The sequence below is a fragment of the Numenius arquata genome, chromosome 12, assembly GCF_964106895.1.
Source record: "Numenius arquata chromosome 12, bNumArq3.hap1.1, whole genome shotgun sequence".
In the NCBI taxonomy this organism is placed as follows: domain Eukaryota; kingdom Metazoa; phylum Chordata; class Aves; order Charadriiformes; family Scolopacidae; genus Numenius; species Numenius arquata.
In genome coordinates, this window is record NC_133587.1 from 9,235,575 (window position 1) to 9,255,944 (window position 20,370).

Genomic DNA, 20,370 nt, shown 5'->3' on the forward strand with positions numbered 1-20,370 from the left:
ACATGAGGCAGCCAGTGGGTTGGCATAGGCAATCCCACGTCAGGGTGAAGACCTCTGCCTTGGGTTTTGTCATTCTGGTGGCAAGAAGTGGGTCCCCTGGGGTGTGTGCATCACAGGCAAACTGGGCAGGGAGCAGGACTTTCCCCACACTAACTTTTTTTGGAGACAAAGAAGATGAAAGTAAGAGCTGGACCACGCTTTTTAGCCATAAATGGCAGTGAAGATGTGCTGCAGTTCTTGCTGAACTGAGTGAAGAACGAATGCCCTCCTGGATGCTGTTACCACAAATTCTGCACCTGCATTTAAGCATGACAACTGGGAGGGCGTATTGTTTCATGTGTGTTAACTGGGATGGTCCAGCCTGGTGTATAAGGCAAATCACTGACCAGAAACAACACCCCAGACCCCTGTTTGGAACAGCTCAGTTGCAGCAAACATGAGGCTGTACATGTGACAACCCTTTTTGTTCAGCCATGCTGAACTCGTAAAACATGCTTGAAAAATTAGGTCTTTGTCTGTTTTTTTTGGGGAATATCCTAAACAACAGTCTCATTCTCTTTTCCTTCATCAAAGTCGGGGTGTTAAAGCTTCAGACAGCGCAGTTTGTACCATGTGAACTGAGTCAGTAAATCTGTGACCCTTAAGTTGTTTTTCTCTTGACAATTTTATACTCTCCAAGGGGTATAGTTAATCTCCTAATTTGGAAGACTAACAAATTGGTGATTTCAAAATCTATTTAAATGGTGTGTGCTGTATATAGAAATTTTAAATCCAAATCCAACTTGTCTTCTATTCTCTGCTGTGGTCTGGCTGTTGTCTAGAATGCTTCAACTGGTAAAGGACAGCCCAGATGAAAACATCCTATTGAATGCATTTCCTGGGCAGTACCACCCCATGTGTCCCCTTTTTCCTGCATGTCGTGAGGCTTGTTTGATGAGTAGGATGCCCAGGTTGGTGGGAGGGGGTTGGCTTCAGTAGAGGATTTCCTTTCTGTCCTGCAGCCCTGCTGATTCCCACAACCTGGGAGACAAGGAGTTGTCCCGAGAAGCCCACGTCCTTCCCTCCCTTCCTGCTTTAGGGGCAGTGCTGGGGAGTATCTGCCTGCTCTTCCTCTCCCTTGCTTGCTTGCTCAAGCATTCACTTAATTCTTTTTTTTTTTTTTTTTTTTTTTTTTTTAACCTAAGCTCTCCCTCCGTTTCCTCATCCTGATCCTACATGAGCATCGGGCTCAGGCATCATGATTCCTGCCGCTTTGAGATGGTGTCCGGGGCACAGGAATTTCCACCACTTTGTCTCCCAATGAATCAAAGGAACAAACGCTGAACTGTAAATGTTTGCTGTTGGTAGCCAGCAGCCTGTGAGTGCTGCCAGCCGAGAGAGGTTAGCAACCATTTCACTCCGCCTGCTGAAGGGCCTTTTATTGCGCATTTAACTGTGCGGTGCCCACAAGTGCCCAGTGAGTGCTGTGCTTTTGTGCTCTGTGTGCGGAGAAATCTGCTGGCAGCTGATGCTCTTTTTCTCCTTGGAAGCGTTTGCGCTGACCCTGGCAAAGGGAGGCGAGATGGGGAGGGCAGGCTCGGCCGTAGATGGGGAGAGCTGCCCGTTGCCGCAAAGAGGGATGGAAAATAAACAGGAGATGCAGTCATGTGCAATTGCATCTCCTGAGCTGCAATTAAAGTAGGAGAGTCTGAATCTCGCTAGGAAAGGTAATATTTAACTTGGGCAAATGCATGTTATGCTCTATGCTCCAGCCTGTACATGTCGCTACGCCCTTCCTCACAGAGAGGAATTGCCCAGGAGTTGAGCTGCTCTTGGGATTTGCGAAACCCTACGTGATCTTACAGCCATCCTTGGTATTACTGTCCTAGTGCAGGGGCAAACTGTGTCTTCTGGTTTCCCCACCCACAGCATCCCCTGCGTGGAGCTGGGTACCGTGTGTGCCGGTGCTGGGCTGCTCAGAGCCCTGGTGACCTGGGGCTCAATCCCACTGCCAGCCCTGGCTCCTTCTGTGGGTGCTTTGGTGCTGTAAACGCTCCGTGAGTTCCCTTGGCCTGCCAAGTTTTCCCACGTGTGTAGAGCACATCATGCTCCTCTTGCTGGGTATCCTAAAATCAGAGCAGTGCTCTTCAAAGTGAGCACACAAACACCTTAGCTCAGCCAGCTGTGGGATTGCAAATGAAAGTTGCCATCTTAAAGTGCACATAAAAAATTTAGGGACTATTAGAATAACCTGAATTTTCTTCCCCCTTGCTGAAGTCTTCCTGTTTTTCACTAGGACAGTTCAGATGCAAATTCCCCATATTCAGGTTTTGGTTGAGCATCACTGCAGTCTCCCATCGTCCCTGCTTGCTTCATGCACGTGCAGGCTACGAACTTGCCAATTTTGGGGACGGGTGATTTGTAATTACCAGCTCAGTGCTGCTGCTGCGCTGTTAATTCTTAGACCACTTAACGTATCAAATTATTCCTTCCTGTGCTATTTATAGGGGAAGGGCTAAGTAACAGTGACAGCATTAATATTAAATTCTCTAAAACTAATAGGAACCTCTTATTTAATTGTTCTGGCACTCTGTGTGTCTGGGTAATACGGTGCTGCTGGAAAGCTAATAGAGACAGAGGTCTCATGGTGCATTAGCAATGGAATGCTGTTAAATTTCCTAGTTAGGTTGTTTATGAGTTAAGACTATCGTAACTGTCTATCTGTTCCTTGGAGGCTTAGTTCGATTAAACCCCTTTGTTATTTCTAATGCTAATGGAGCTGAGTTGATGCTGGGGATCTGCTGCCAGTGGGACCTTCTCCCCTTCCAGGGTCTCTGTTTTATCTCCCACACACAGGTGTCTTGTAAGCTCTTCTGGGCACTTTGGATGTCTGGCAAAGCAGTTCGTTCAGTGGCAGTTTCCCTGATTGTATGTTGATTTATGACTGTGTTGGTTGGGATGTGTGTTCCCGGGGCAGGACAAGGACTTATGGTGGCTGCCCTTGCTGCGATGGGGTCCAGCTGCTCCAGAGCCCCGGGTGCTGACCAGAGAAGGCTGCACGTTGTAGTGAGACCGTGATCAACTTGTAAACAGCCCCTCTGTACTTCTGCAGTGCTGATGGACTAATGAACCGGGAAAAATGCTGGATGTGACAGCCCTAAATCTCAAAGCAGAGGAAGACCCACTCCTTCCTCAGGAAAGCCTGGCTGCTGTGCTGGATGCTGATACTGCTGCAGGCATGCAGGGCTGCCGTGGCCTGCCTGGCCCCTCTTCCTGACCCAGTGTCTGTCTCCCGGCTTGGGGTACTGCAGCATCTCTGTGCTTGGGGGATGCTGGAGGAAGGTCCTTTCCACAGGTGGCGGAAGCGTGTTGGGGTCAGGAGCAAGACGTGTCAGGTCTGTCCCCTTCCTGTGTTGGTAGCAGGCATGGGTCACGCTCAGACCTCTTCCAAATCAACTTCCGAGCTGTAAATTACCCTGCTGCCTCTTCTAGTACATATCATCATGGTAAAATTAATTTTCCATGAGAGAGTCAGCTGTTTCTTGATTAGAAGTGCTCCGAAAATACCAACGGAGAAATGATTACAGGAAGCCTTCAATGCTCATTTATATAATAACTTAACCTCCCCAGTCAAAGTTGTTGCATCTACCCCTGGCTTGGACGAGCACTTGCCCTCCCTGTTGCTTGTGGGCAGGGAGGTTGGGGTACAGCACCCCAAGGGGTGCACCAACCCTGGGGTGCAGCCATGTGCCTCTGCTCCAGCTGGTGGCAAGCTGTGGGTCTGATAGCATGGTTTCCACGTGTTTAAATCCCAGCGGAATTGACTTGTCCTTTAACGAACTATCAAGAATAATGTTAAGGCAGTAATTTGGGCAAATGGATTCTTAAACTTTGCTTGTTTTCTGTGTGGGTAGTAAGTGCCTGCTGGAAATTTGTAGGAGAAGGGACATCTTGCCTCCCACTGACAGCAGGTAAAATCCCTCTCCTGTCCTTGTCCCGCTGCTCAGTGGCCGCAGCCGGGCTGTTATCACTGCGTGTATGTGATCTGAAGTGTTGCGTGCTCAAATGCAATAAAGGCAAAAGGCCAGTGTAATTTTCGAGATCATCCTATGTGATTAGATTAGCAATATCCCGCAACACAGAGAATTGTGTTCTGGCTGAACCCAGGTTCAGGCTGAGTGTGTGTGCTGGTTCCTCCCCAGGCAGAGGGCAGTGGTGGGGATGCTCGGTTTCTCCTTCCTCTGCGGGTGGTGGCTCTGGCACTGTGGCTCTGGGAAATGCAGCCTCTCGGGTACAGGGGACTTGGGCTCTGTAAGGTGAGCCAGGTCAGGCTTAATGAATTTAAAACGTGGCCAATTTTTGTTCATCAAAAGCAAAGGAAACTGAGGAGTGAGGTTTGAGATCAGTACAGCCATTCCCAAATGTTGGGCCAGACCCAGCCCTGGTCGCAGCGGCCCCGTAGAGCTAGTTTAAGTGCTGTGTGGGTATGAGGAGTGGAATGTTTTCAATAATGTGTTTTAAATCCGATTTTCTGACCCAAATGAATTGTGTGTTCTGGATAAGTGTGGGGTTTGTGAAGCTTATTTCATGGTGGTGGGTTGTTTTGGGGGCAGGGGGCAGGAGAAGGGGCTGTCATCCCTGGGAAGGGTCCGTATGGTCCTGGGGGGTTCTTGGTGTTGGGTGTGTGGCATGTTGAGGGCACAGCTCATCCGTGGCCAGGTATCTCCTTAATCGTCTGAATAAAGGGGTTAATATGTGAAAAGGCAACTGCTGCCTTAAACAAAGCTGGTGTTGTTTGTGCTTGTGCTCCTCTGGGATGGTGGCTGCTGTGACAGTCTGTTCAGGATTCCCACTGATGCTCCGAGCGAGTCCGACCCAGCGAGCCCTGTCATGTGGCTGTGCCGAGCCCCGGCTCCGTCTGCCCGACGAGGGAGTGGGGAACAAACGGCGCTTTCACTGTGCCCGACAAACCTCCCTCTTCCTTAAATGAGGCAGGGATTGGATGCTGATTTGTGTCTCTCCTGTTCTTTCATGCTTCACCAAACCTGGTTCCGCTTTATCCAGCGAGTAGAAGGCATAACGAAGTAGAAAGCGAAATTACTTGTTCAGCGTCAGCGAGTTGTGCCTTGGCACTGACTCAAACTCCACGCGATGTGGAAGGTCCAGGCTTGCTGCCCCCCCTTCCCTTATCAACATCCTGCTCCTGATAAACATCTTGAGTGGCTCCTGCTACCCTTTTCTCTGTGCAGAGAGGAGGGGAGCAGTGCCCCAGCTCTTGACTAGCCTTTTGGGTGTTTGGAATGGAAAGGGAGCTGGGGGGTCTCTCACCCTCACTATTTGCCGATGGCCGAGGTGAGGCTGTGCGGTGCCGCTCTCCCTTAAGAGTCCACACTCTGCTGTGCTTGCTTGGATGGGAGGATGCGGTTCCCATCGCTGGATGTGTTGGTTTGTGCTGCCTCCTGGTAGAGCCTCACAGTGCTGCTGGCTGCAGCCTGGGGTGATGTTGTCACTGGGGTAAGATGTTATAAATGTGTCCTTAGGAGCTGCATGGCCCAAGTATCAACCGTTAGCATGTCGCCTTTGCAACCGAGGCAGAGCTATGACGTGAGCTGAAGGAGAAGTTGCCCAACTTCCACATCTTGTTGTGGTCATCTGGGAGACCTGCCCTCTGCCTGGCCCACGTGGGCAGGCGGGGCTGGAGCTGCCCTGTGCGCATCCTGCTCTAGACCCCAAGGCTGTGCCAGCCTGACTGCATCACTCCCTCATTCTCCATAACCCCTAAAATAGCCCATTTCTGTCAACTTTTTTTTTTTTTCCCTCCACAAACTCCCATTTCCCTGCATCCTGGTTGGCAGCTGCCCAGTGAAGCTGGGGCAGGGAGGGATGCTGGGGCTGGACCGCTGGTGCTGGGAGGTGATGCAGTTTCATGCTCCTCCGAGCAGATGAGTCCGAGTGTGACTGAAGTTTTTAGCGCTGGGTGTGAGGGTTTACATGGGGAATTTCAGCTACATTTGTTTCTGGCCTGTGGTACCACATCAAAATGCCAGCTTATCCTTGAGCCTTATCCCCCTGGGGATCTGCTAGAGCGAATTCCTCATCTTTCTGAGCAGAAGCAGCCCTCGCTGTCATTGCAACAGGAGTATCTTGCCAAGAAACTGCACCGGAGCAGGCATTTATTTTGTAGTTGTCACTGACGTGGTGGTTACTCTGGGTTGCAGAGCTGGCCCCAGAAGAGGCGGGTGAGGAGAGACGGTTTGGGTGCAGCTTTGGCTGAGGCAGCCCCTGCTCTTTGCTGGTGTAACCGCTGGCTTAAGGTGCCATCACTGGCTCTACCATGAAGGGTACATGTATGGGAAGGGATGGCTGGAAATAGGGATTTAAAAATGCATTTCAAGCCATTTAGTTGCCAAGCACCTTGGGACAGACCCTCTTCTTCCTGAAAATCTGGTGATACCCCATGGCCTGGAGACAGGCTGGGCACAGGCAGTGCCTGGGCATGGCATGGGGGGCTCTGGGCACGACATGGGGCTCTGTCATCCTTTCAAATATTTACTTAGCTGTGTGAAAACAAAATACAATTGGGATTGGAAAATGCATCTGGGCAGCCTATCTGGGGGCTGCCTCAATCTGTGGGTGTGGAAGGGCACAGCAGGGCAGGGGCCAGGAAGGTGCGTCAGCGTGGGTATTGGTGGGCGGTGTTTGGGGGGACCCTTGCCCTTCCGATAGCGGTGCCGCCTCCGGGGTGCCCTATCTAATCTGCGCTAGCGGTGACTGTACCTTCCTGGCACTGGCAGGCACACGTTGCAGGCTATTACAGCTTGTGATATGCCTGCTGTAGAAACGGCCTGTCTATTATGGATGTTTCCTGGTGACGTTTCATCAGTTACTGCCCTCCTCTGTGCAGGTCTCTGTTGTTTCCTTGGCCTGGTGCCATCTTCATCCCTCCTGGAGAGTCTTTTGACCTATTTTTTTTTTAATTACTAGTGCAGAATTGGCCTTTTGGATTTCCCCTCCTCCCTGTTTTCAAATCAAGATTATTTTTCTTTTCCCCTTCATTCATAAGCTGCTGCAGGGGGGCCGTGGCTGGCACCGCGATGCTGGCGAGGGGTGCTGTGGCATGTGCGGTTGCTGTCCGGCTGTCCCTGTGGGTGGCCATCCTGCTGTCCCTGCGGGTGCCCTGGTGACGCAGGGCTGTGCTCGCTGCTGTTTGCTTTGGGCCTGTCCCTGCCGGCGCCGGGTGTCAGCTGAAACTGAAACCCAAGCTCTGCCCGAGCCGTGCCAGGGCACAGGGGCAGTGGGAAAGGAGGGGGTGGAGAAGAAACCCAGCTGGGGAGGGGGGCTGGCCCCGGGGACCAAGGGGACTTGTACTGCAAAATGCTGCCTGCTCTAGGACGTATGGATTGCTGGTGGGCTCCAAAACTGGTGGTGGGGTGTTTTTTGTGATGCCCAGTGAGGTAGCTCCGCCAAGCAAGTGTCAGCCCTTGATGCTGCAGTCTAGGAACTGAGCGCCCTTCTCCAGATGCGCAGCTTAGAATCACCGGATGGTTGGGGTTGGAAGGGACCTTAACAATCATGTAGTTCCAACCCCTCTGCCATGCGCAGGGACACCTTCCGCTAGACAGGTTCCTTTCCTGTTATAACGATATTTCCAAATTAAACCTTCCTACTTAAGCAGCAAGCGTACAGCTGTTTAAGCTGCAATGCTGCATTACAGTCTGCATTGTCAGGTCTAGCTGGGTACGTTCCCTTTATTAACCAGTCGGGCTTCCAAACGTGCCTTACGCCTCCGCTTCCTGACTCTGTGCCCTTCCCAGCTCCTGTCGGGCAACCAAGGCACGTGCGACCCGGCGATCCTCCTGGCAGGAGGGAGCTGAAACTGAGCAGAAGGCTGGGAATGGTTCCAAAAGACTCCTATTTCTCTTTCCTGATGCTGATGCTCATGGAAATATTCCTTTCTTTTTTTTTTCCCTTGCAGTGAACACCTACCTCTTCATGATGCAAGCCCAAGGCATCATGATTCGTGAAAACATGCGAACAATAGGAGCTCAGGTGTATGAGCAGGTGGTCCGCAGTGCCTATGCCAAGAGGAACAGCAGCGTGAATGACTCAGGTATTTCTTGAATAATTGTCATTTTGATCAAAGGTTCCATTTCCATTGGAAGTCAAGTTGACCTGAACCACTCTTGCTTGAAGGAATTTATTTATGCTGGTAAATGCAGGGTGGGAACTTTGATTAATTGGCTTCTTTTTTATTTTTTATATAAATATATAGTATGTAACATAAAAATACATATTATATATAGAATTACTATATATATACACTGTGTATAAATTTTGTTAATCTCTTTATATGTATATATATATATATTAAAATTCAAATGCTTCAAACTTGTATAAGGGGTGGAAATCTTGAAAGGTCTCAAATGATGGGTTGTTGAGCCGAAAACTTCTTTGCTTTCCAGGAATTCAGCTTGTTAGCTTCAACCAGTCTGAGGGTAAACATTTTCAAATTCAGTGCAAGGATCGGGTTTCATATTTAAAAAATAACTTCCCAGGCGCACGCGTGCGCAGAGCCCTGGCTCCCTGCACGTGGAGGAGCCTGTGCTCATAAGCTTCACTCTTCCCATGCAAGAATGAACTGAAATGACTTGGCTGGAGGACTGCCACAAATAATATATTGAACTTTGGGCAGAACACAGGGAGTGGAGTCGCAAGCTCCCGCTCCCAGGCTGTTCATCCGTCATATCAAGCTGATAATAGGGTTACAAGTTTTGGTGTAAATAGGGTACAACAAAGCATGAATGCAGGTGGCTGTGTGTGAGTGAGGGTGAGGTGTTGCTTTTGGGCTGGTGTAGCACCGTGTGTACCTTCCTTGCTGTCATATCACGCTGGTGCAGTTGGCATCAGGCTGCGACGGTGCTGTGGGGCTCAGCTCCTCTGCTGCAAGGATTCATCAGCAGGGGCTGATAGTTTTACAAGGCAAGATTATTTCCCTAGTAATAAAAAATACAAGCTGTGTCCTTGCTGCCCAGCCCGCCAGATCAGCTGTACTCTGACCGGGGATGGGCACGGGAGGGGAATTATCAACTTGCGCAAGAGATCGACACCCCAGGTCATCTCCTCTCCCCGCCAAAGCCAGCCGGGGCTGCCAGCCCAGGCTATTTTTAAGGCTGGAAACATCAAGTAACACAGACGCAGGGTGAGGAAGTAGCTGATCCCCCAAGGAGAGGAGGGTTAGAGGCTCTACCGCTGCTACTTGCAGTGATGAGAGCCTCTGTCCCACTGCAGTCCTGGCCCTTGGGGCTCTGAGCCCTGCAAAAATCTGCTGTGTGCTCCTGCTGCCTGCAGCAGACAGGGAAATGGTTACCACATTAGCGTCAGTGAAACTGGTACTGCTGCTATGGAAATAACTGGCTTCACACGGGCCTCATATCCATCCCAGCTCCGCAGGCATGGGCTGATACCCCTCCTGCCCCAAGAACTCCAACCACGAGGATGGTTTTAACATACACAAGCGCTACGCACTGTCCTTGGGCGTCCTTCCCTGGCAGGCAGGTCAAAGCAGACCTATGTTGGCTGGTGGTGACATCTGGAAGGCATGTGGTGCTGTGGCCACAAGGATTATATTAACACTGGGATCTGTATCTTCCCGACTCTGTTTTTGAGCACCTTGGTGGGATCTGGGTGGGTGGGTGGCACTGCCTGGTTAGTGCATCCTCCCCACGCTGCTGAGAGTGGTGTGATGGCCAGGAGAGCAAACCCCCCTGTACAGCTGCAGGAGGGGACCAGTGCTGCCTTGTGTGTGTGTCTTCCTGGGACCTGGAACTTTAATTTCTGGGGGGATTTCTTAAAAATGCAATATCCCACCCTGAATGGCAAGGTGACCAAGCACAGGGTGGTGTGCTGCAACCACGGTGTGCTTGTCCCCATCCATCTGCATTTATTCTTTCCCCTTAGTTTTTTTTTCTCTTGTATTAGAATGAGGAAGTGATTTATAACTTTTTCATCATTTGCTAATAGATGCAATAATAGATTTCCTGTTTGGTGAGCTGAGAGGGGTCTCTTCTGAGTTTCTGCAAGCTAAAAAAAGGGGAGTTGAGCTTCACCATGCATTGTCAGCTGCACTAAGTACTGAGAGTGTGCTCTGGTGATAGGAGTGTAATGGGAATTTGGTCATTAACATTTAGAGCAGTATCAAGCATACAAAATGGTATCTATCATACTCAAAAAGCCCATAGGTTCTGTTTACAAGTCCATCTTGAGTCTAAGATAGTTTGGGTACCACTTATTTGAGCAGATAAACAGTATTAATTACGTGATGGTAGATATGAGCACAATAAAGTAAGCTGAAATATCAGGCTGGCAATGACTTGTCCCAATTGATTTAAATGAAAGATTTTGACCTTGCAGGTAGAGGCAACCCTCCCTGCTTTGCTTTAAAAGATTAAATTGTCGTTAGATATTTTTTTTTTCTTGCTATATCAATGATGTAGTTATTAGATGCAGCCTTTCTGCTATGGAGAATGTACTGTGCTTATGCAATTACTTAAATGTTCCTATCCTTAAATATGACTTCAATTCTTAACTCTTAATCTTAGCCGATTGGTTCACTTCACTGTAATTCTGGGTTTATTAAATTGCTCTCAGGATAAAAAGCTTTTTGCTATCAATATGTTCTTGAAATTAAATATATGCTTAATTTGAAAGGTTGTAGCTGCTGGTTTAAAAAAAATTTTTGAATTTCATACTGCATTCAGTAAAATAACTTAAAAATCTGGCTACCTGTTGTAAATTGGCTGTTTGCTGATGGATCACTTGCAGCCTTTGTGTCCAAGCCCTTGCAGAGCTGCTTGGACAGCTTTCAGGGGGTGGCAGGGGAACACTAGACTTTGTCTCTGGCTGTCTGAACACCAGCTCGTTTGTATTGTGCTCATGAGAAACCAGGGCTGCTCTTGCTTGGAATCAGCACGGTGAATGTCAGCCCCATTGCGTGATTCTGCAGCCAGCTGCTGCAGGAACGCCTGGGCATGGTTAGGTAATTGGGAAGGATGAGACCGTCTCGTCCTGGTAGGTCCAGGGGCTGCATGTGACAGGACTGGGTGGCTCAGCCCTAAACAACCACTTTCCCAGACCTGTGTGGGGTATAAGTCTGGTGCTGGTGCCCTGGGTGCTGTGGGGCCAAAAGGCTGACCCTCTGTTAAGCATCTGATGCTCGGAGAAAGTGGAGAGGCAGCATTCTCCTGTAGCAGCTGATGCTCTACTACAGGCAGGGAGCTTTTTCTAGTGCCTAAAATAAAGGTCGTGGTTGGCTAAAGATGCCTTATGCAAACCTGGTGACTTTACCATAGAAAGCAGAAGTTCATGGTTGCATAAAACCCTCCTTAAAACATCTACAGCTGTAATAGCTGGAGGGATTTTGCACAGGAGGTGAAAGGATGCAGGTGAATGGTGGGGCTGGAGCACCGTGCCATTCTGGGCACTGCTGTGACTGCTGGGGCACTGGGTCTCCTCTGCTCTTGCACAATGCAAGCCGGAGGAAGGGCTGCTTGTAACATGATAGTTTTTATTGATCCTTTGAGGAGGACTCAAGGCAGGATTTCCCTGCGCAGGCTGCTGCACTGACAGTCCTCGCTGGCATTGGGACCTGCCTGGGGACTTCCCTCTCTGACCCTGTTACGAAAGGACCCGCTGGAGGAGCATGTCCCCTCTCACTCTGTCACGGTCCTTCAGGGACAAGGTGCTAAGTAGCTTTTCCTTCCAAGCACCATGTGCTCCTTTGCTTTGAGCTGTTTGTGATACCTAGAGGTGACACTCAAAATTCTTCCTTTGGCCAGCAAATGTGAAGGTTTCTTTGGTGTGGCATTGTGTAAGGCAGCCGGGGCTTCTGCAGCTGCCCCAGGGTGGGGATGAGCACCCAGCTGGGTTGCAACTCTAGAGCTTGTACTGCATGCGGACACCTCCATGGGTGGCTTTGGAGCCTGCTCACAGTGGCAGAGGAAGATGGCTGGAAATAAGAGACCTGCAGTTCAAGTGTAAACTTTCCTCTCTCTTTTTCTTTTTTTTTTTCTCCTGTTCCCCAGATTATCCTCTTGATCTGAACCACAACGACACCTTTCTGCAAGCCACAACCTTTCTTCCTGAAGACTTTACCTACTTCCCCAACCACACCTGTCCTGAGAGGCTCCCTTCTATGAGTGAGTAGCATCCCGATGGCCCCATGCCCCTCTCCTGCTCCCCATGGCTTTGGAGGGCATGTCATGGCATTCCCCAGCTTGCTGGCGTTGCACCTTTCCCCGCCGGGCACCTGGGGATGAATGGGAGCCCTGTTTGGAGCCTGGTCCCCTCCTGGGAAATCATTGTTTATGCACTCACACAAATTAATCCCTGCTACGTTGGAGACACGTCTCCCTGCCGAAGCAGGAGCCCATCGCTTGGCAAACGCAAACAAAAGAGGGATTGTGCGCTGGGAGCCAGTGAAGAGGCTTGGCCAGCCCTTTTCCAGGGCCAGCAATGGCAGGGTGGCTCCCTTAACCACCAGTCCCAGCCCTGAGCCGTACCGGGTACAGCTGGGCAGGGGCTGGTGTGGGCTACAGGCTGGACCCCCCACAAGGGAGAAATGCTTCCACCAAAGTGATACTGCAGTGGAAAACTTTGGAGGCTTTGGGGTGTAAATGTTTCCTGAAAGGAGGAGATGACTCTCTGATGAGGTGTGGGGTTTTGTGTCTGCTGGAAACCTGTATGGAGGAGTACAGGGGTGCCCCAGCTGGTGTGAGTCTGATGGAGAGCCGCATCCGACAGCGGCCACAAAGGCTGAACAGAGCCCAGCTGCCAAGGAGATGGAGGTGTTACAAGTCATACCAGCAACATTTCCTAATCGTTTTTTGTTGGTGCTTGTGGAAAAGAAGAGGCTGCTGGCATTCAGTGCTGGGGATAGAGGCCAGGGATGCAGCAGAGCGCTGCCCCGAGCAGGCACTGAGCTGCCCCAGGACCACAGCAGTTCCTGACATCCTCCTCTGCTTCTCCCCGCTGTCTCCGCAGAGGGCCCCATCGATGTAAATATGAGTGAGATCACGATGGAGGATATCCACCAGTTCTTCTCAAAAGACTCTTCCATCAAGCTGGGAGGCCACTGGAAGCCGAGCGACTGCCTGCCTCGCTGGAAGGTAACCGGGGAGCTGAGTGTCCCTGCTGAGCACGGGGGGATGGAGGGTCCTGGGCAAGTGGTGGGAAGACATTAACAAGAATGTCTCTGATGTTCTGCAGCTCTAGAGTAATGAATATAAAGATCTCTGAAGTGCGGGGCTGCAGTGCCTGGGGGAGAAATGCTGAGCTCAGGGGCTGCTTTAGTGATGCATGAGTCAGCTCTGAGCTTCTGCACAGACTGCTAAGGTGGGGAGCTCGCCTGCCTGCTCCCCCCACTGCCCTGTCTGGGGTAGGATGTGACCCAGAGAGGCAAGGTGACACTGCTGGGGACTCCTGTCCCCGGAGGGAGGTGGCTTAGGGCAGTGTGGTAGCAGGGCCTGGCCTCACTTCTGCTCTCCCCAGCACTGGGCAGAGGCAGGGAAGCGGGGGGGGTGTGCAGGTCTCGCTCCCGCTCAAAGTTATGTTGAATTACCCCAAAGCACCATTTCCCCAAAAAGTCAATAGGAAATCCATGTGGTAGGGGTTGGAAGGGTTTCAGGATGCTCAGCCCTACGTGGGAGAGCTGAGCCACCATGTTTAGTGCTGCTCCCCCTCCCATAACACCGGCCAGCCCTGCTCCCCAGCCTGGGGGTTGGTCTGTGGCAGGAGCCACTGGTGCGAAGCAGTAAGAGCTGTGTCCTCTCCTTGTCAGGTGGCGATCCTGATCCCGTTCCGCAATCGATACGAGCATCTTCCTGTCCTCTTCAGACACCTTATTCCCATGCTGCAGCGGCAACGCTTACAGTTTGCCTTTTACGTTGTGGAACAAGTGAGTGATCTCAGGGGCGGTTGGGGCGGCAGCCGCTGGGGCACGGACGTGCTGTGCTCGAAATGTGTCTGCTGGGGCTGCAAGCATAGCTCTTCGCCATGACCTGAGGCTTTTACCTATCAGATCACATAATTTAAAGGTTTGGGGTTAATGTTGCAATGTGTAAGTTGTCCTGTTCTGCATAGAAGTGGCACAACTGAGAAGCGTGCCCAAAAATGCCTGCTTTTATCTTAAAAATAAAGTAGAGATTCAATTAAAAAAATCACAAAACTGTATTGGAGGAGATGTTTTTTTAAAAAGACAACTTTGAACCAGGTATTTGCAGTTTAAATAATGCTGCATTATTTTTGTAGATCTCTGTAGTAGTTCTGGGGAACATCCCCTAGGCACAGGAATGGCCTGACCAGAGTTATGCTTTTCTTGTCTAGGCAGTATCTAGAAGACTTTCATGACTATAAAACATAAGACTGTCATTGGATGTGTATATGAAGCTGTCACTTAGCTGTCTGGTTTCATCCATCCAGTAAATGTACCTCCACATTTAGTTCTATCTTAAAAAGATTGATCAAAATCGAGGGGGTTTTCAAGTGTCTGAGCAGTAAGACTTTAGCATTGTTATTTTTGCTCCTGCTCAGTAAATTGAATATTTAAGTCTTGGTTGATCTCACTAGTCTGTCCCAATACATTATTTCCTTTTGTGGTACCTATGTGGGAGCTGGTTGCCGTCTGCAGTGTTCCAGATAAAACTGAGAATGCAGATGTGGAGCATGAACTGCACAGGGCTTCCCTTGAGAAGGAACTCTCTCTCCCTTAGGCTGGAAACCAACCCTTTAACCGTGCCATGCTCTTCAATGTTGGCTTTCGGGAAGCAATGAAGGACTTGGACTGGGACTGTCTCATCTTTCATGATGTGGACCACATACCAGAAAATGACCGTAACTATTATGGGTGTGGACAGATGCCGAGGCACTTTGCAGCCAAGCTGGATAAGTACATGTATCTGTAAGCACTGTTCTTCCTCTGCACTACCATAATAGCTAAGGACACAGTGCTAGATTTTTATTTTTATTTTTTTAAGAAGGCAGAAGGTGAATGTTGGCTTGCTTCCCGTGCTTTATGCAAAGTAAACATGAGAGGCGAATAGAAGAAATAGCATCCTCACAGCTCAGGCTTTCCCCGTTGCAAATGGGAGAGTGCAGTGCTGATGGGCTCTGCCCTAACCCCTTCTCTCCTGCTTAGGCTCCCTTACAACGAGTTCTTTGGTGGGGTGAGCGGCCTGACTGTCGAGCAGTTTCAGAAGATCAACGGTTTCCCTAATGCCTTCTGGGGCTGGGGTGGCGAAGATGACGACCTCTGGAACAGGTATGGGCTCGGCTCAGCTGGTGTCCCTGAACTCTGCTTCTGATGGTGGTTCTGTGAGCCAAGCTTCCCGTGAGCTGTGGGGGGAGCATGGTCCCCTCTGCCACCGTTGCTGGGCTTGTTGCTCCTGCTTCATCCATCTGCAGTGGTTCAGTGGGAGCAGGGGCCACTCCAGCCTGCACGGGCAGTAGATGGGAAGCAAACAGAGAAATGCTGGTTGGGAGGTGGTTGGCTCTGTGTGCAATATCCCACGCTGCTGAGCACAAACTGATCCTGGCTGAGCTCAAGCCTTGAGGTGCCGAGTGTTCTGTGACTTGCCTGGAGCCCAGGCTGGAGTGGGGAGGTTTGCATAGCTTATCTGCTGGGTGGAAAGGCAAAGCTGCGGTAAGAGCCCCAAGTGCACTAACTGTGCTGTCCTGGCAAGTGCTGACAGCACAGCAAATGCAACAGTTAATTTTTATTTTTATTTAATTTATTTTATTTCTTCCCTTTCTGCAGAGTGCAGTATGCAGGCTACTCGGTGACTCGACCAGAAGGAGACACAGGGAAATACAAATCAATTCCCCACCATCATCGGGGAGAAGTGCAGTTCCTAGGAAGGCAAGTGAATTTTTTTTTTTTAAGGATCCCAAAGCCCTTCAGAGTATTCTGTGTACAAAGCTCCCTGCAGCTGTTTGAGGGAAGTAACAGCCTTAACTTGGGAAGGAAACTAACTGTGGGGAAATAAAGGAGGCAGAGCACTGTCTGGCTTCCTCCATCCCCAAGTTTTATAGCCTCCATCCCTGCGACAGTGGGTCCTTGCTTTGTGGCTGTAGCTGCTTGAGGGGGTTGTCAGCACAGTGGCCTGATGGCAGGCTGGGGGCCTGCCCTGTATCCCAAGGCGGATGTTCCTAAAGGGGTGGCTAATGCCAGATGTCAGAGAAGCTTCTGTGTTCCTAGAAGAGCCTGATTGAAGTGTTGAAGGAGGCATTGCTCAGCCTGCAGAAGGCAGAGAGTGGGGGCTGTTCTGGTGTGTGGCTGCCAAAGCATCAAGTGTCCCTGGGAACACTGACAGAGTCCAGTAGCAACATCCTGGCTTTGCACTGTGAAGGCAGTTGCTGTTGCAGAAGCAATGTCCCCCTGCAGTGTTGTTATTCAGTAGTGGATATTTTGTCTTTTTTTTTTTTATCAAAAAGTGTCCTGGACATGTCCTGATGTCACCTCTTTGAAGCCAGTTTTGCCACTTTCCTCTTTGCTTTGATCCAGTCTTCCTCTTCCTCCTAGCACATCCCTTCCCTGGTGCTTTTTCTGCCAGGTCCCAGCCCAGCTCCCACTCTCCCTGGTATTGCCAGGCCCCTGGAAAGTCAGTGTCCTATCCTGCCAAAATGTTTCTGCTTATTCTATTTTTTCCCTTCCACCCTTAGCCCTTACCTCATCGTGCTGCCCCTAGATTTGGTTGAGGCTGGTTTTCTGCACCAGCTGCAGTTTCCTTCCCCAAACCATCATTCTTCTAGTTTTACTTCCTAGTCTCCCATCCCTCAGACTAAAACCATTTAGTTCTGCTCTTGTTTGTGGTCCAGTTTCTTAAAAATGGAAAGGACCACTTCAGCCCTCAGTTGTTTTTCTCTGGGATGTTCTGGCTGGTGAGGACTCGGCAGGACCCACTGAGCTCAGCCACCTCCTGGGAATGGGACCCGCAGGCTTCGGGCAGGAGTGACAGGTTGTTTTGACAGCTGAGTGCTTGCTCAGAGCACATTTTGCTCTTCACCAAGTGATGGATGGTAACATTCTAAAGTTTGGGATATTTACCAATATACAAAATGTGATGGTTATCTTTATTAAGGGCTTGAAATGCATTAGTTTGTAGCTGCTGCTGGGACCAGCTGTTGTAAGGTGTTTTAGTAGCATTGGGAGGACTTTGCAGGGCTCTGTGGGATACGTGGAAGTGACTCTGGCCTCTGGTTCTCATTGCACAGGTATGCCTTGCTGAGGAAGTCGAAAGAACGGCAAGCCCTGGACGGCCTCAATAACTTGAACTACTTTCCAAACGTCACGTATGACGCCTTGTATAAGAACATCACTGTTAACCTGACACCGGAGCTGGCTCTGGTGACCGAATATTAAGAGGAGAAAATAACTTTGCTCTGCCCTTCACCAAGAAAGCACCACGCTAGACTTTCTTTTCCAAGGATTATTGAGGACAAGCAACACTTTGTCTAATGAAGGATCACAGTATTTTGGAGAATAAGGCTGAAAGTGCACGCACAAATTGCCCTAGCTGTACCAATCCAGCCCGATACTCGTGCAGCGAGCTCAGCAGTCTTTCTTTTTTCCACCACTTGCTTTCTGGGTTTCAGGACAACAGTTCGACTTGCTGCTCTCGTCTCCACATTCCTCCTCCAGCAATCTCTGGCACCGGGACTCGCCTGGGATGCACTTTCTCCTCCGGGAAGCGGCTCAGCTGAGGGACTCTGGCTTCTCGACGGTGAATGTCAGGAGCAATTCAGTTGGCAACTGCCCTGATGGGAGATCAAACGACTTCTGATACCATTTTATGTCTGTGCGGTTTTTTAAATGACCTGCTTGAAGTATATACAACAGAATCGCTTCTTAAAGAAGTGTGAGTGTAAATATGCTGTGTAAATTGCCCCTTTTTATTTTTCTCCTATGGCTCAAACCCAAGCTAGAGGTTTACATATGGTCACTCATTTTAGTCCTGAATTCTGTAAACACTTGTGTGTGCATCACTGTACTTGTGCAAGGTGTTCCCTTTTAAGCCAGTGAGACTGCTTGCATGATTTAAGCTGTGCATATGCAGAAATGTTTGTGGGACAGGGCCCAATGTAGTGGATGAGAAATACAGCTGTGTCACCGCTCACTCCAGAAACCACGGGGGTGGCTTTTTCTAGTGAGAGGGAAGAAATGGGAATATCTAGTTAAAAAAAAAAAGCCCACCCCTTTCTGTCACTTTTGCAACATAATGTGCAAATGAATCCAAAAGCCATACGGAATAAAATCCCTTGCCTGTTGCTGTATATCTCACTGATGGCAAAGGTGGGCTTGGCAGATTGCTCAAGAGCTTGCATCTGCGCTGCTGCGGCCCCAGGTTGGCTTCTACTGCCTGTGTTCTGTCCTTGGGATGGGGCAGCTGGGCATGCTGCACCAAGCCCACCCCGGACCGGCAGCACCCTGCTGTCACTCCTATAGTGTGACGGTATGGTTTGGGAGGTTGTTTTATTTTGTATTTATTGTGTAAATCTCACAGCACACTGAAGTGCTGTCAGAGCCAGGTAGTGCACTTGGTTATCACTGTCAGCACCTGGCAGCACTCGCACAAGCCCAGCTGGTGGGGCAGGTTGTCACAGGTTAGTGAGAGTGAGAGAAATGAAGGACACATGAATCAAGCTCATGGGGGGGAAAAAAAAAAAAATGAGGACCGGGAACCAGAGAGCTTGGTCTGACACCCCATCCAACCAAACTGGAGTGACACCTTCCTTCTCCCCTCTGCCATCCCCTCCTTCCCCACGGCGGCTGTGGGGAGTCTGGGCTCTCCTCCCTGCTGACACTCAATCCAGTCCTTACACAGCACCCACACTGTCACTTTTACTGGACCTCTCTGACTTAAAAGTAAATATATTGGGGGTTGCATTTTAATTTGTATTTATACATAACAATGGTGGGTACTTAAACTCCGAAGTACTTTAACTTTCTTTTTATTGCATTGTTTGCCTTCGGTTTCCTTAACTTCTCATGGTTTACATTGTTTTCTTGGTTCCGTGGACGTATGATCCCCATACGCATCTGTTGTGGGTGTGACTGCCCAGGGCATTCCTAACCTGTATCCAGAAAACGTTAGTTTAGAAAACATGAGTTCTTGTTGTGTAGATCTTATCAGCCAGTATGAGAGGACAGCGAGCCTGCCCTTGAAAAGCGCTGATAAGTTTGTAACTTGGGTTTAAAGTCTTTGAACTTATGTGTGCTTTAAACTCGCTTCCCAAGGGGGTTCAACCTGGTTATTTATAGGCAGAGGTGAGGATTTGCTTTTTATGGCGCATATAGCAATAAAGACTTTTGCTTCTGAATCTCTATCTCTAATTCATGTGGACCCTTTTCAGATGCTGAACCTGTGTTGCCCTGCCCCTCTTTTCTTTCATCTTAAGACCTTGCTAGAAATCTGTCTTTGTTTAATGGTGCTTCAAACAAGGAATGTATTTCAACTAGTCCAAGTTCACTACCCCAGGAATCATGCATGTGTGTGTGAGTAGGTGTTAAACTACCTTAGTTGGGATCCTCAGCCTTTGATGTGTACCTGACACCCATCGCACCTTGTGTTGAACAAAAAGCCATTACCTCTGCTCAGAAATGCACTCTACGGTTGGCACAAAAGGGTCCATTCCCCCCTCCCCCAGCAGCATCCCTCTTCATAGTTCCTTTGTTCTAATCACATTGAATTTTTTTTTTCCCTTTTTAAAATGTGGAATATCTGAAAATGTGCACTGTTAATCTTATCAGCTATGTCAAATACTGTATAGTAAATGTAACTGTTAAAAACATACTGTCAAGCGCATGTGCTGTTATGGTGTAAAAATTCTCGTATTAAGGAGAACTTGTACATATTCTGGCAGCTGAAATTCAACAAGGCCACTCGTTTGCCCCTTCCATGTCAACACCGTTGGTCAGCCCTGCTGGAGGGCAGGTCCTGTTCGATGCTGATTTTTTTTTTGTTTTTTTTTTTTTTTTTTAAATGAGCCATGTGGGTTTTATTTGCAAAACTATTTATTGACAGTTAATTATCTGTAAAGCTCTGCTTCTCTAAGGGAGGTACTGTCTGAGCAACAGCCACGTGCTTTGGGTCGTTCACCATCAGAAGTGGCTTTAAACTCTAAAGTAGCTTTCCATCATCATGGCTTTTGAGCTTACTGTTATGTTTTTAAGAGGTGCCAGGGGGACATTTTTGCACTGAAGACTAGTGTTTTAAAACACACACACACTTCTGAGCAAAGCAATCCTTTGTGTCATTACATTTATTTACCCATGTGTTTGTACATTTTTGTATTTGTTAATTTATGAATGATTTTTTCAGTAAAAAATACATATTCAAG

At 49.2% G+C, this 20,370-nt stretch overlaps 1 protein-coding gene across 1 annotated transcript in view; it reads left to right on the forward strand.

Moving 5' to 3' along the window:
• The window catches only part of B4GALT5 (beta-1,4-galactosyltransferase 5), a 34,645-nt gene extending 17,253 nt beyond the window's left edge, over positions 1-17,392 (forward strand). The window contains exons 2-9 of the mRNA XM_074157227.1: positions 7,955-8,089; positions 12,060-12,173; positions 13,018-13,142; positions 13,814-13,930; positions 14,745-14,932; positions 15,170-15,292; positions 15,788-15,889; positions 17,245-17,392. Coding sequence (XP_074013328.1) covers positions 7,972-8,089; positions 12,060-12,173; positions 13,018-13,142; positions 13,814-13,930; positions 14,745-14,932; positions 15,170-15,292; positions 15,788-15,889; positions 17,245-17,392 — 1,035 coding nt within the window. The 5' untranslated portion in view covers positions 7,955-7,971. The remainder of the gene's footprint in view (positions 1-7,954; positions 8,090-12,059; positions 12,174-13,017; positions 13,143-13,813; positions 13,931-14,744; positions 14,933-15,169; positions 15,293-15,787; positions 15,890-17,244) is intronic.
• Positions 17,393-20,370: the final 2,978 nt, after the last annotated feature.